Source organism: Sphaerodactylus townsendi, linkage group LG05 (assembly GCF_021028975.2).
Source record: "Sphaerodactylus townsendi isolate TG3544 linkage group LG05, MPM_Stown_v2.3, whole genome shotgun sequence".
NCBI classification, from domain to species: Eukaryota; Metazoa; Chordata; class Lepidosauria; order Squamata; family Sphaerodactylidae; genus Sphaerodactylus; species Sphaerodactylus townsendi.
In genome coordinates, this window is record NC_059429.1 from 98,571,006 (window position 1) to 98,587,330 (window position 16,325).

General features: G+C 44.2%; 1 protein-coding gene across 2 annotated transcripts in view; it reads right to left on the reverse strand.

The window, feature by feature from the left end:
* The window catches only part of LOC125433876 (adenosine receptor A1-like), a 74,931-nt gene extending 59,216 nt beyond the window's left edge, over positions 1-15,715 (reverse strand). Inside the window, exons 1-2 of one of the 2 annotated variants that reach the window (XM_048498796.1) lie at positions 15,420-15,715; positions 10,956-11,325 (exon numbers count right to left, since the gene is read on the reverse strand). In XM_048498796.1, the coding sequence (XP_048354753.1) occupies positions 10,956-11,296 (341 nt within the window). In that variant the 5' untranslated portion in view covers positions 11,297-11,325; positions 15,420-15,715. Of the gene's footprint in view, positions 1-10,955; positions 11,326-15,409 lie in introns of both variants that reach the window. The other variant, XM_048498797.1, reaches the window with a different exon arrangement.
* Positions 15,716-16,325: the final 610 nt, after the last annotated feature.

The window sequence follows — 16,325 nt, forward strand, 5'->3', positions numbered from 1 at the left end:
CTTTCAGTCAAACCTAAGCACAAGGAGCCCGTGCTCCTTGGTGACTCATGAAATGCCAAGCAGAGTTCAGTCAGCGAAGCCAGTCGAGCTCTGTTGCCTTAGGCTGTGCATCTGTCTGGTTACGAACTACTGTACTTTGGGCTGCTCACAAGGACCTGGATGTGACAGCAAGCAGATGCGTCACAAAAGCACTGCTCCTGTGGGAACACCTCCTGAGTCTGTGACGATTAGCAAGCCTTTGTGCAGCCGATGGCCAAGGCAAAGGATCAGAGCGGGGACTCCCAGCCTCCTACCACATGAAAACATCACAGGAAATGTGGCGCCACTTCTAAATCATGACCTTTTGCACATGAACAGCTTACTACAGATTTTCCCAGCGGTCATACCTTGTCTTGGAAACATTTTCTGTGAAACCATTCCACACATTTCCCACTCCCACCGCCAGTCATTTTGGGGGTTTCCCTCCTTGTCCCTTCCATTTATTCTACACACTACTCTGAAAAAATATTTTTTCCTGATGGTGGCGGCATGTCATCCATGACACAGAAGAACAATCCTCACCCATTTTTTTTTCTTTTGCACAGGCACTCTAGTGTTACTGAGCGGTTTACATTTTGAAGTGGCAAGTAAAAAATGTCTCAATCTTTGGCTCATTCCGCACACGCAGAATAATGCACTTTCAAGCTGCTTTCAGGGCTCTTTGAAGCTGTGCGGAATGGCAAAAACAGTTGTGAAAGCAGCTTGAAAGTGCATTATTTTGCGTGTGCGGAATGAGCCTTTGTTTCTGCTATGAAGAACTACCAACTCAAAACAGCCAAAACAACTCCTGGAGCAGATGCCATCACTTGAAGGAACAGAAACACTTAGCTTCCCAATCACAAATTTGATCTGCAGTAACACACACCGCTGTAATCATTACTGCAGCAGTCCCTGATTACATGCAGCAATTATTTCTAGTACTCTTTTCAATTGCCCCAGCATCTCAGTGCTCTATCACGGATGTAATTGACCATGCTTCAAAATTGCCTTCTGCCCTAACCTTACATGGCTAGTTCAATATGAAATTGACAAAGCTGATCCAATTGTCTCTGCTTCTTTGTATTGCTGCCTGAATGTTAATATCCCCAGTTCAATCTGAAATTATCAAAGCTGATCAAATCGCCCCTGCCTGCTTCTTTGTATTTCTGCCTGAACATCACTAGTTCAGATATGACAAAGAGAAAAAAATTAAATCCTTTTTAAAACAGAGAAGGGGGTGGGGAGAGAGGAGAAAATGACTGAAGAGGAGGTTGGGTAACTACCTAGAGTGGAGAACAAACATGCAGAGTTCAAAGGAAAAATGTAGCATTTGATGGCAAGATACGTTGTAACAACTCATGTGGAAAAGGTACCATACAGAAAAGCCACAGCACTTTATTGAGTTGGTGGTTGTAGAAAAGGCCACGAGCCAACTGTACTCCTTCTCAGTCAGGCTTGGCTCCAACACAGCTCAGGATATGATACCAGCACTTAAGCCATACATATGTTGGCAGACAATGGGTGTGCCCCCTGCTGTTTGCCGTTTTGTGCTACTACTCATTTTAGTGCTCATTCAAAAGCCCCTTCCCTGACAAGCACAAGCAAAGAGAAACATTTGGATGAGGCCCGTGAAGAAAAGCTGGGCTGTGAGCTGCACCCAGATAATTTCCCAAGCAGGAGCCTGTCTCAGCATACATTTTTGCAATGCTGCTCTGAATCACTGCTGGGTTTCTGATGCTCTCCTGCTGCCGCTGCTTTCATTTCCTGGATTTCAGGATCCTGTCCTGCTGTTTATTCTTTTGATTCCCAGCTACCTGCTGGAGCACACAAGCATTGCTTAGAGCATGTTGCCATGTTCCCCATCTGCCCTCTTCTAGTTTGCTGGCAATTCTGTGTAATCCCTACTCTTTCTCACGACCCAGCCATATTGTTGCCCCTCACAGCCTTGGAGCAGTGCTGACCGGAATACACAAATTAGAAATCCTGCATTCAGCTCTCTGGCTGTTGCCTCATCTATGTTGCCTCATCTATGTTTGCAGATTTAGGCAGTGGAGTAAGAGCAGGCAGCACCACCTGCAATAAGCCACCCCCTTTCCCTTGCAAAAGGGTTCTAGCATTTTAAAAGTAGGCACTGAGTTCATTAAGGCAGAAAGTTACAATGATCTTTACTGTTTATTTAGGAGATGTATATGCTACTCCTCCAGAATCCTGCTCAAGGTGTCTCACAAGTACAAACAGAACCATAAAACCATAAACACAACAACCTAAATAATCGATATTAAAAACCAGTCATTGAAAACAAGTCAGCAGCATAAAAACTGCCTGAAATATATACAGGTGGGGGATGAATTGTCCTTCTTCCTTGAACATGTTCCTCTTTGTTCTCAGGGATGCTACTGTTTTGGGGGAGCCCTACATCCTACCATTAAGTCAGATCAGAGTTCAGGCCTTCATTCTCAAAAGCTTTGAGAAGATGCAAAGAAGATAAGCTTAAAACTCTATCCAATTTAGGGTTGCCAATTTACAGGTGCAGCCTGGAGTTCTCCTAGAATTATGATTGGTCTCAGGACCACGGACATCAGTTCCCTTGGCAGTTTCAGCGGATCAATTCCATGACATCACATCCTGGCTGAGTTCCCGCTCCCAAATTCCACCCCAAACCTCCTAGAATTTCACAACCCAGGGTTGGTAAGCCTCCAAGCAGCATGATAAATATATTTGTACTAGGGATGCCAACTATCCCCTGGAGTTACAGCTCCTCTCCACACTCAAGAGATCCGTTCCTCCGGAGAAAATGGATGTGTTGTAGGGTGGATTCTATGGCCCCGCACTTCACTGAGGTCCTCACCAGGCTCAATTTCCAAATCTCCTGGAGTTTCCCAACCTGGATCTGGCAACCCTACTCTTCATTCCACTCCAATAACCAGAGGCGACCTGGCAACCCTAATTTGTATTATGCCAAGCATTTCAAGCCCTGAAGTAAAAACATTAATTCTGCTGACACTGAGAATAATGTAATAGAATATCTTAGGCCTGAAGCCAACAGGGCTGTTGTACAACATTCAATTAGACATCTAAAAAACAGTCAGTGGGTGGGGGATGAGGAGAGAAAATGTATGAATGATCCATACAAATGCATCTATACTGCTGGTTGTCAGCCAGACGAGGGAGAATATTCATCACATGGTCACCGGCTGAGCAGTTAATTATTTCGTTGCTGCGAAGAAGTGGAGGTGTCCTGATGACAAACAGCTCTGTTGAACTCACTTTATCACCTCTCCCTGCAGCCCTGCGTCTCTATCTTTAGGGCAGTGGTGATGGGAAGCTGGGACCTAAGCAGACAGTCCCTCACAACCTGTCTAGCAGCCACATAGTAGGAGCCACAGAACTCAGATCAGAGCCCACAGCTACGGAATGATAGCAGCTGCCACAGTGTTGAAAGTGGCCCCATAGAGAGGCTTCTGATGCGCATGCTACATGCCAATAGCGCATGTACACCACCCAGGGGTGGGCTTAAAAGCTAACATTGGTTTTTCAGTGGGGACAACACGATAAAAGATACACAGGTATGTGTCTATATCACAGGAAACAGTGGTTCTTTCATTAAACTTTCGCTTATCTTTTTTTGGAAAAAATCTGTCACCTCTATCCATTTAGAAGCCACGCAGCTGAGAAAACAGTTGGGGGAAAGAAGACAGTTACAACGCAAAAGATTAACATTTCCGATCAGAACGATGGATATTAATTTGTTCCACATTTATTTGAGAAGCTGTGTAATGTACTGGCTAACTAATTGAGCTGTGAATCAAGATGTCGCCTTGTCTAACTCAGGCTCCTGCCATGATGTATTCTCTAGGTAGTGCCACACAAGCCACACAGTCAGCCTCTCTTTGGCAAGGCGGGGGTGATAATACTGACTTCCCTGCCAGCACAGAGCACCTTGAAAGTGCTATGTAAATGTAAAGCTTGAATCTATTATTTCCATGTTTATTGCTCAGGTAAAATGTCCTGGTTGGCATCACTGAATACATATGTGGTGTCTCCAGTATACTGAGGACCAGAGAGCCAGCATGGTGCTGTGTACAGAAGTTGGACTAAGATCTGGGGAATCCAGGATTAAATCCTTACAATGCCATGAAGCCTTGCAGGGTTATCTGGGCTTAGTCATGCTTTCTCGGCCTCACTTCAGGGTTGTTGTGAGGATAAAAGGGGTAATGGAAAGATTAGTATGCTGCCCTGAGGTATTTGAGAGAAGGACAATATAAACTACATAGGCTACATGACTAGCAACTGGGAAGTTGCTCCTTTGAAACCAATGGCATGGCAATCATGCATGGCCACTTCTTAGAGACCTGTAGCTCAAAGGACTTATAGGAAAGATCTCAGTATTTATTGACACCCAACATGTCTCAAACAAGGAGTCTTTGCTGCTTTTGCTTTCAAAGATAGATTCCTTCTGTACCAAACTTGCATCCATACAGGGCTCTTTCTGGACTGGTCTTTTTCACCGAGCATCTCAGTTGCACTGAAATATGTAGGCAACCCTCTTGGTCCAGTGCCTTCCCCCATTAAAACCATCCCACTTTTATGTTTATTAGCCAAACATTTAACTTGTTCCCACGTTAACTGCATGTCTTAAATATGGAGATTTATTTTCTCTCAGCCCCAGGAAAGAGGGAGCAAAAATTCCATATGTGTTTAATATTCACAACAATCCAAATGCTGTTTTAGCAACTTTTGTAGTTTTAGCAATTTGGTGTTAATGCAGAGCACAAACTGTGTGGATTGAAGCACAGGAAAACGAACTGCTCGACACCCCATCCTCAGCAACTACCACCTAGTTTTATTGCTGCCTCCGCCTCCAACTCCACCTTAAAGCATGGCCAAACATTTCACCTTAATACAGGTATAAGGTAAAATTTGCACCTCTGGGGGCTTTAAATCTACTCTGCCCCTCCCCCAAATCAAAGGTCAAAGCAAAGCTGTCATTCTTGTAACAAGTTAGTGTACACAGCAGCCACACTTTTAGCTTGTGTGTGTTATGTGATCTCAAGACACTTCCGACTTATGGCAACCAGATGAATTAATGACCGCCAAAGTTTTCTGTCATTAATTAACAGGCTTGCTCAGGTCTTGCAAACTGAGGACCGTGGTTTTCTTAATTGAGTCAATATTTGGTTAATGACCTGTATTAGTTAATGTTTTAGCTTAATGAACTGTACGCTTGTAAGTGTAACAACCATAACATCAGCTGAGGTGGTCAGAGGGTCACGTATTAGTGATCAGGTCTTTGTTTGTCTAGCCTCCATAAGGTCGACATTTCATATGATACTCCTAACCCTGTGGAATGGTTTGCCAGCAGAGGCACAAAGAACCTGAAGTTGTGCAAAGCAGCTTTACACTTGCACACCTGAGGAAATTCACTTGAATATGTTGCTTGTCTGGTTTTTAATGGAGCGAGGCTGGAGGTGGCAGAGGCTACTTAGCTTTTGGAACAAGTTTAGTCAGTCTGATACAGATATTCTGTTTAAAGCTGAGTGTTTTAATGTTATGGTTGAGTGCTTGTAATTGAAAAATTTAATCTTTAATATAGTTCCATTTGTATTCTTATTATTTATCAGATGCTTTGTGCTTTGAAGCAATAAATTATAAATCTGTGGATAAATCTTACCTTTTATTAGATAGCCAAACTTGCTATATAATCTATAAGGAACTTTCAGTTGCCAATTTTAATTTGATGATTAGATTCCAATGCTGCAAGCAGTGGTGCTTATACAAGCTTTTGGGTCAACAACCAAGAGTACTTCCAGATACCATAATTGACAGCAGTTCTCATCCCACAGGGCACAAGATCAAACTATACTTGACAAGGTTTGTTATGTGTGTATAAGGGGGTCAATGATCCTAAGCAAACACCCCTGACACATATAAAAGAATGCTCCTATAATACAAAATGTTTTTTGAAGCCTTCGAACCATTTAGCGTGTTTTGAACTATTTGGCATGTTCCGCCAAATGGTTATGTATCTCCAGCTATCCCCATAGTGAATGCGTACAAAAGGAGTGTAGTAATGCACTGCTGACCCAGCAGCACCGTGGTAGAACGTTGGCACACCAACGGACCTACGGCCTTCTGGTCGCACCGCACCCCCACTCCTCAACCCCGTATGAGTCACGGGTCATGAACTATCTGGCTCAGTCACCGGGCGTCCCAGACAAAGGGACAATTATCTGCCCCCAGGTGAGGATTAGGCCCAGACGCTTACGCTCTTCTCCGCACGTAGCAGCCAGGTGAGATCATGCATCACATGATGATCTCCCGCTCTCCCGGACTCTCCCGTCCCGCCCCTCTACACGCCCCCATTAGAATCATAATAAAAGGTGCCAGGAACCAGCACGCGGGAGACTCGCTAGGAACACGGAGCTCCGCGCTCCCGCTGCTGGCGATCTCCACCAGATGTTATCTCCGCGTCTCGTCTCGTTCTTACGCTGACCACGTGGGTCGACTACAAGGAGTTTAAAGTATGGCAAGCAACATTAATTGCTACAAGAATTAGCATAATGACTTGGTTGTAATGATTTGCTTTTAAATGGCTTGTTTTTAATATTGTGACATTGTTTTAATTGTAAGCCAAGCCACCTTGGGCTCTGAAGAGACAGCATGGAAATATTCTAAATAAATAAATAAATAAGCTTCTTTCATCTTCTTCTCCCCCAGAGTTTTAAACTTCTTCATGGCAAAGCCTTTCATGTAGAAAGATCAACCTTGAGCTGCCATTTCAAATAACCTAAAAGGATTTAAAATCAAGAGAACAACCTCTGAACTGAAGTCCAACTCAAGGAAAGGGTCCTTATCTCCGGTTAATCATCATCTCCTTAGATCCAACTCTCCAGATTCCCCAAGTATGGGCTGGGTGTTTGGGCACTGCAAACGTTTCTCTGTCACAGTGTACAAAAAGCTCAGTCGGAACACCTCTACACAAAAACATTTCCCTGCGCATCAAAAAAATCACACTTTCTTTTTCCGAAGAAAGAGCCCAAAAATCCATTTTAAATTAGAAGATTAGCCCCAGGACATGGGAACTTACTGATCTGTTTATATGGTATCAGTTCATAAATCCACTTAGGTTTTTAATCAGACACACATGACTTCCATTGGCCTGTGTGAACAGATGAACTAATACACATATTTGTGGACTAATGACTTTTACTGAATTGTTTAACAGACTAGAGGGATTTATGACAGCACGGGGGAAGGGCCATGGTCTAGTGACAGCCTGGGTTGCCAACTTCCAGGGGGTAGCTGGAGATCTCCTGGGATTGCAACTTTCCTCCAGGCAACAATCATTTCACCAGGAGAAAATGACTGCTTTGGAAGAGAGACTATGCCACTGAAGTCCTTCCCGTCCTCAAACCCCACCCCCAAAATCTCCAGGTATTTTGTAACTGAACTCACAGCAAGCAACCCTGGGGACAGAGCATCTGAGCAGTATACAGAAAATCCCTGGTTCAGTACTCAGCCTCTCCAGTTAAAAGGATGAGTTAGTACATGATGTGAAAGATGAGAGAACCTGGAGAGACTTTATCAATCAGAATGTATATACATGCATACACTCGCTCATAAGAAACAGTCAACACACATTCACTTTAGAAATGAAACTGAGAACCAGTACCTGGAGGTACTGTTCATGCCTTGAATGTAACATGAAAATTACTCAGTGCATGTACGAAGAAAAATCAAGGGTAAACTCTACAGGGATTGTAACTTCTAAACTGGAAACAAAGTCAGCTTCATGTGCTGATGAGTGTACAAGCATGATATCCAAATCTAAAGGGTAGGTTTCACTAATAGCAAAAAAAATTAACCAGCCTTTACCTGGTGCCTCAAAAATTGTTTCCACTCAAGGACAATTCCCCACTGTGCACTCACTGCTGATATGAATGCCAGAGCATTCCCAGTGGCAACACAGAAGTAAATTATCCCCTTGTGCCTGCCAAGCCTAAGAAGGTGGAAGAATTTTCTTTCCACTTTGCTCCTACTGGAAGCAACTTTCCCTTTAATTTTGACAGCCAACTTTAGACTAGGAATTGATATACATTGTAGGGCATGTATATAACTGCCAGGGGAGTTTTCCAGTCAATAAAGCTATATTCTGATCTACAAGGTTTATATCCTGCCTTTCAGCCCAATCAGTGCCACCAAGGTGGCTAACGACTTATCACTGAAGGTGATAGAACTGGCTTTCAAAATTATTACTTCTACATATTCCATTGCTTGCTTTGATTTGATTCTCTATAGGGAAGCATGAGAATCCCCCCATTTGTTACATTTTTGTTATCATCACCTGCTTTCTTGGGTTGTGAATATCTTCATGCATCCACACTATGAGCAAGAATTTTAATTAAACAGTACAGAATAAACAAGATCCAGATCTGGGAGAGGAGCGGAGCTGTCATCCAGCCCACAGGCCTGGTGGTGCTGCTCGTGAATGCCAGGTCAGTCCAAAATAAATTTGTCCTCATCTGGGACCTGGCCCTGAATGAGGGGGCCAACCTGGTATTCATCACAGAGGCCTGGGTGGGAAAGCTGGGGGTGGGCAGCTCTTACCTGCTCTGCCCCCAGTTATTGTGTGCAGCACCAGCCTATGCTGGTGGGGTGGGGAAGTGGCTGTGGTGCATAGAGATTTCGTCACCCTCACCAGATGACCCTCCCACCTTGTGGTCGGGGTGCAGAGTTTGTTCTTGGTGCTTGGCCAGAGAGACAAGTTGGGGCTGCTGCTGGTATACTGCTCACACCACTGCCCAGCTGTCTCCCTGTCTGAGCTGGTGGAGGCAGTCTTGGACGTAGTGTTGGAGGCTCCCTGTTTGGGGGGATTTCAACCTCCACATCAAGGATGCCTCTCATGGTTCAGCTGGGAACCTCATGGCCGCCATGGCAACCATGGGGCTGTCTCAGTTTATTCTGGCTCAACACATTCAGCTGAATCATGTGCTCTCAACCTGGTCATTGCGATGAGGCTGGTTGGAGGCAATCTGCTAGTCCTTATCATGGATGGATCATTACTTGGTGACGTTTGGGCCGCAGATATCACTTCAGGGGTGAGGGACCAATTAAGATAGTCTGCCCTTGGAGGAGGATGGAATCTCAAGGGTTCCTAAGAGCTCTGGGGGATTTTCCTGGCAACCTGGCCAGTGCTCCTGTCGAGGCCCTGATCTCCCTTTGGAATGGTGAGATCAGGAAGGCCATTGACATGACCATTCCTGAGCACCCTTGTCCCACTGGCAGGGCCCTTCGGGCTCCATGGTATACTGGGGATCTGAGGGCAATGAAGAAGAAGGCGACAGAAATTGTGTTGTGGATCTGATTGGACAGTGGGGAGAGCCCATTATCAAACCTACCAAGTGGCAGTTGCAGTGTGAAGAAGGCGTATTTATTCACCATCATTGCATCCACAAGCAGCCATCCACCAGAGTTATTTAGGATGGTTAACAGATTGCTGTCCTCTACTCAGAGGACTTTTGTTGGGTGCCCCCTGGTATCTTCTGTGATGATCTTGCTGTGTCCTTTTGGGATAAGGTTTCTCAGATCTGTACGGGATTGGACTTTACCATTGAACAGCATCCAGTGGGGGTGTCTGGAGCACTGTCTAGTCTGGTTTTATTAGACCAGTTTCAATTTGAGGTCTGAGGACATGAACAAGTAGCTTGCAGGGATGCAGCCTACTACTAATCCCCTGGACGCTTGGACCCTTTGGTGCTGGACAATTATCATCTAGTTGTCAACATCATATTTTAGGGCAAGGTCCTGGAGTCAGTGGTGGCAACTCAGTTGCAGGCTTACTTTGAAGAAACTGATTTTCTGGACCCATATCAATCTGGTTATGGCATGGAAACGGCGTTGACCACCCTGACACATGACCTTAATAAGGAGAGAGAACAGGGGAATGCTACCCTGTTGATTCTCCTTGCAGCTTTTGACAACATCTCTCAGCAGCTTTTGACAACATAGACCATGGTATTTTGCTGGACTGGCTCTAGTAAATGGGGTTGGGGGGCACTGTGTTACAGTGGTTTCCCTCCTACCTTCGGAGCCAGTTCCAGAAAATAGCATTGAGGGAACTCATGCTCACAGTCCTGGGAGCTCTCTTGTGGAGTTCCACAGGGCTCAGTCCTGTTCCCTACACTGTTCAACATCTACTTGAAGCTGCTGGGTGAGGTCACAAGGGGATCTGGAGTCAAGTGTCATAAATACACAGATGGCATCCAGTTCTATCTCTCCATTTCATCAGACTGTATGAGTTGGAAACTGCCTGGAAACAGTTATGGCCTGGATGAGGGCCAACAAACTGGGGCTGACCCCAGTGTAGAGATGGGGTTATTTTTATTTTTACTGTTGTTTTTATTTTTATTTTTATTTATTATGTTTTATTGTGGTTTTTAAAACTGTTTTTAACCTTTGTAAGCCACCTAGAGATGTGGGTATGAGGCAGGGTATAGATTTTCATAAATAAATACATATTACAATCAATGCATAAGTCACCTACAAATATCTGAAGCCTCATTCACTCAGAAAGCTTCATTCATGCATGCATACGGCTTGTCATTTTTTGCTTAAATGGATAGAACATAATTGCAGATTATGATACTTCTTATATTCCGTACCAAACATTATTCACATAAAACAGGACTTGTGTTGCTCAAAGTTGTTTCTTACTGCTGTGCCATTTCTGAACTTTAAGCAGAAAATGCTGGAATTGAATAATAAAAATTATGATTACACACCCATGAGTTAGAAATGTCCGTTAAATAAAAATATTTAGAAATGCTGATGAAATCCCTAACTTCCATAGCGGAAGCATAGATTTCCTGCCGTGAGATGCTCTTGCTTCTGTCCTGACCACCCCAATAATATTATATCTGCTTGGCTGTGGTTCTTACCGTGTAGGGATCTTCACTCGGAGGTAGCGGTCCACAGCGATGGCCAACAGAGCCAGGATGGAGCTCTCTGTGAGGATGAGGACAGGACACGCCACCATCAGGCAACTATAGAAGCGTATCTGTGGCCCAATGTTGATGATGATGGCAAGTGGGATGACAAGGGCCCCCACAAGAACATCTGCAACTGCCAGTGAGACGATAAAGCAGAAAGTGGCATCTCGCAGGGCCTGGTTCACTTTAACAGCCCAAATCACCAGGATATTCCCAGGTATGGATATAAGGGCAATCAGAACTTCTATGGTGATGTAGGCAGCCTGGAAGCCGGAGATGTTTTGTGACATGGTGTTGCCAGGTCCAAACCTTCAGTGTCCTGGAAATGATTAGAGGATGCAAAGGTTTTACGGACAGGCCGCCAAAGTACACAGAACCTTTTTTCTCATATAGCCTAACCCCATTGTTCTACATTTGGGAATCCTTGCAAGATTTTCCTGCATCCCACATTTCCCCATACAGTAGAGACTGCCCCCAAGTCACAGGCTGAGCCCTGCAGTTGCCTGCTCTGATTTAGGCCTTTTCAGTTATTACATCTTGGACACTCCAACCACACTACCCAAGATACTCCTTGTAGGTGCAGTCACTGTTTTTGTGACTAGGGTAATGTTCGTATTTTCCAGCTTTAGAATGTACAACCACAAATCCACATCAGAGTTCCTGCATATCCAAGCATGTAACACTCTATCCACACAAAAGAGCACCTGTGTGTATCAGGAGGATCGTAGGTAGCATGCTCTCTGGTCACGTGTGGTTGGATTGCTGAAAACACAGCTCCTGAAAAGATTTGCTATCCCTTGCCAACCCAGATGTAAGGTAGAACAATAGAGCCGGGGCTGCTGCACAGAGAATGGGTCTGTCCCTTCTGCTTGCTTCAGCTAAAGATTAGGACCCTCCTGTTACCTCATTTGATTCCCCACCTGTCCTGTAATGTCCAAGAGAGCAGCACTGAATGGTCACCGAACTGTCCTGAAAAAGTCCTTAAGAAAGGTTGTTGCCTTCATATTCACAAAGGAATTATTCTTGCTTAAAAGAAATACTCTGCTTCAGTTCCATAAGAGTCTCACAACTGAGCAAACTTCTCAAACAAGTCAGGAGCTCCTGGGAATACCTTCCTTCATCCTTCCGTTATTCACTAGAGGTTGGTTTCAGAATACTGCAGAAAGAAAGTGAAGGCTAAAATATGCAGGTCCCGTATTGACAACTCATTGAACCAGCTATCTTAACCTTCACACAGGTTTTATAGTGGCCGCAAAGTGCAAATGTGCTTTCAAGGATACTGTGGGCACGCACCGCACGAGTACATAAGTGATTACTCCAGGACAGACCAATCTTGTCTAAGATAGCACCAATCACATTAGAACAACCACTGTATGATGCGTTGTGCAATATCCTTGGAGGGCATAATCATAGAAACCTTCGGTTACTTTAGCTACTACAAAATTAATGGTGAAAAACCTAAGATTGGCCCTGAAATTTGACCAAATTCAGCACTTACAAACCCTGAGAAACTTTTTACATGTGCAGAATGGATCCTTTTTTGCTGCCTTTTTTTTGCATTCTTTTCAGTGCTAACCTTTGCATGGATGCTTCACGTAATGCTCCCATAACAGCAGGCCAGCTGCTGCCAGTTTAGCATATCACTGTGATGGCAAGGCTGCTGGGATTCACAGACTTTATTATAACAGAGTCCCTGATCCCTACCCACACAAAACGTGGTTCGCATGACTCAGCACTAAATCTGTTCTGTCTCAGTTGCATTTGGAAGGAAGTCTCATCAGGATCAATGGGAATAGCGTCCAAATGGCATACTCAGAGTGCACAGGAATAACAAGCAGATCAATACAACTCTACGTGTGAATCAGTTTGCATTTGCCCCAAATACAAAAAAAAATCTTATATTGCAGACAATGTCTGCTCACTTTTGCAAGTTTGCCTGGTCTCTCTACCAGCCTGTGCCATTTTTAACATTGCTTTTGAACTCGGTATACCATAAAAAATAGTACAGTGGAACCTCGGTTTTCATTGCCTTCGGTTTTCATCGGTTTTGGTTTTCATCGATTTTTTAAAGTGAAAAATTTGTCTCAGTTTTCATCGATTTGCCTCGGTTTTCATCGATTTGCAGTAAGGTGCAGAGGTTTGTGGAGAAAAATCACCCAGACAAAGCTGTTGCAGGTCATGTCTGCAACTTGTTTAATGCGAATGTCTTGCCCCATTTCAGACAAATCTGGTGCAACATTGGTCCGCTGGCTCTGAAGCTGGTCCTAGTGTTATTGTTTGTTACTGTTTTCAGCATTAAACACTACGTTTATTCACCAAAAAAAAATGTGTTTTTAGTATGTTTTTTGGAGTGCCGAGAACGGGTTAATTGGATTTACATTGATTCCTATGGAAAAGTTTGCCTCGGTTTTCATCAATTTCGGTTTCCATCGATTCTTTTCGGATGGATTATCAACAAAAGGCAAGGTTTGTTTGTTTGTTTGTTTGTTTGTTTATTCCACTTTTATACCGCCCTCCCCCAAAGGGTTCCACTGTACTTCCCAGACTTTTCATTAAGGGAAAACATGTCTCCCTCTAGGATCCATCAGGTAGTTTCATCACCTGGGTCAGCAATTGTCTCCTTATTCTTTAAGACCTTCCCCCCATGTGGGGTGGTTCAGTATCCTTCTGCTTCAACCCAGAAAAAATGCCACAAGTGCATTTTAGCCAACGGAGCACACATGAGTGCAAGAGCAATCCTAATCCAGTCTATTCAGAATCCTGCTCTGGTCTATTCAGTGGGGCTTATTCCTGGGAAAGTGTCCTTAGGACTTTACTCGCTCTTGCTCTCTTTGTGTGTGCACACTTCTAACAAGGGCTGGAGTTTTAGTTCAATAGTACAATATACTCGATGCACCTTACAGAAGGGGTGGCTAGTAATGCTATCTTTGCCATCTAAGACATTTCTTGGACCATATTCCACACATCAATCACAATATCAGTTAATGGTATGGAAATGATCTCAGGTATATTTTGTGCTGTGGGTGCTTGGATACTCATGCGATGATGAGAGGACATGCTTACATGCTCCCCAAAATAAGGAAGGTTGTGGTGGAAAGTACTATCAAGTCACAGCCAACTTATGCATAGGTTTTTCAGGCAAGAGACATTCAGATGTGGTTTGTCATGGTCCTGCCTCGGCAAAGCAACCCTGGACTTTCTTGATGGTCTCCCATTCCAGTACCAACCAGGGCCAAATCTCTAAGCTTCTGAAATCTGATGAGATTAAGCTAGTCTGAAACGTCCAGGTCAGGGCAAAAATAAGAATAATACAGTTTTATTGTGTAAGCAAGTAGTTGTACCTTGAAACAAGTTGCCAAGAGTATGGGAAGCAATTTGCAACAGACATATTGTTCTTACCTTGTCATCATCATTAGTGCTTATTGGATAGTGCCATAGGAAGTGACACACATTTCTTCACACCTAATGACCTAATTTTTTTTTGTTTGAAAAGTGGGGTGGGGTGGGGTTGGTGCACTTGAATGCAAATCCTCCTATTCCCTCAAGTAGCTGAAGCTAAATAAATAGTGAAATTGACTAGATCAAATTCTTCCTGGTCTAGTCAATTTCAGTTAAACTAATTCTATAGGAGAACAGGGCCAACTGGGAGCACATGTCTTTCCCCCCTCCTGCAGAGAGATTTTCTCACTCCCCCTTCTCCATTATGTTTTTACATTCATAATGCTATCAATGCTGGATCAGGGCTAGTGCCACCTACAGAGACAGCAAGATAAGTTGTTCCCATTGTTCCAGGGACATAATTATCCGTACACTGACTTGCAGTAGAACAAAACCTCAAGCTTCAATAAGCCAATTAGTCTTTAAAGATAACACAACACCTTTGATGTTTTTCAGCTGTCTTTTACAGTTCTTTTGACATTTTTCTCCCATTTGGGTTTGCTTTGAAGCAAATAATAATGCAATATTTCTAAGGACTGGCATGATCGTGCTGTAAGAGTGTACATAAAATGCACATTGCAGGTCAGAGAAGAAATTCCCTCCACAATAATGCCCATCACCTGGTCTCTGTACTTACTTTGCCTCACCATTCACCCTCACGGATTTCTTACTGTCTCTCTGGCTTCCTGGCTAGTCCATATTCCTAAAATTTCTTACCCTCATCTACACATTTACCAGCCCAAAAGGTATAGCAAAGTCTTTTGACACTTAAGGAGGTCTGATTTAAACAACAAAGACTGCCTTTCCTCACAGCGACCGCCTCAGTGAATGAGACTTCTGCCTTGGCTGCTTGTGTACGTTTCCCGGCTGCTCGGCTGAATTCCACCAATTCAAGAATCACCCCTGCAGAGAGACAACCCCACACAAATTACTAGCAAGCAAAAACCAGAAAGATTCAGACTCACATTGACCTACCCAGGCTCCAATGTTACTGTTTTCTCCTCCAAGCAAATACTTCACACCCGGGAGGACAACCAGGCTGAGGAAGCACAAGGACCATTCTGCTTTCTGGTGGCTCATCAGTTAGAAACCCCCAAGTCTCTTGGCATCCTGGAGATTCAATCTGCCCTGCCCTCTCCAGAGCGGGAACTTTGGCTCCCTTAATTGCAGCTGGTACTTATTTCACTGCAGTGAATCTTCGCTCTGATGCAGGCAGCTCCCGTGCCTCAATCTGCTTTCCTCCTGCAGATTCTAACTGCCTTTATCACATGGTCCAGCACACTGCACTGTACACTCTGCCTGCAACGTTTTAAAGAGGTAGTGGCCTGTTTTTCCCCCTCTCTCTCTTAGTTTTCTGAATTGCAACAACGTGCTGGACCAGGGAGGCAGAACCCCACCTGAGATGGGGAACGGAAATCCTCTGCCTGGTTGCCAGCCAGTTCAGTACCTGCTGCAGCACTTGGTTTTTGTTTTGTTTTTAGGAAAAGCTGCTGGACTCTCAAGACTGCAGAGAAGACAAGAAAACTCTCCTGCTTGATTTGGAGAGTAAGGAAAGTGATTGTAGTTGCTCCTTACCAGGAAAAGGGATGTCCAGACACACTTTTGTTTGCTTTTGTTTCACAAATTCCAAGACTTAGCCCCTGGATGAAAAACAAAGGATTTCAGAGCTCAGTTAAGGTGGGGGGCGGGGGGTTAGGCTAACTAAAAAACCCTCATTGCATTAATGGGTTGGAGACAGAGGAATGGAGACTCGTGGGGCGGGGGGGGGGGGAGTACAGAAGGGGAATGGAGTGAGCATAATTCCAGAACTGAAACCAGATTGCACTAACTCATCACAAAGGGAACTGAAATGAGCAACAGATCAGTACCTCCAAACAATAT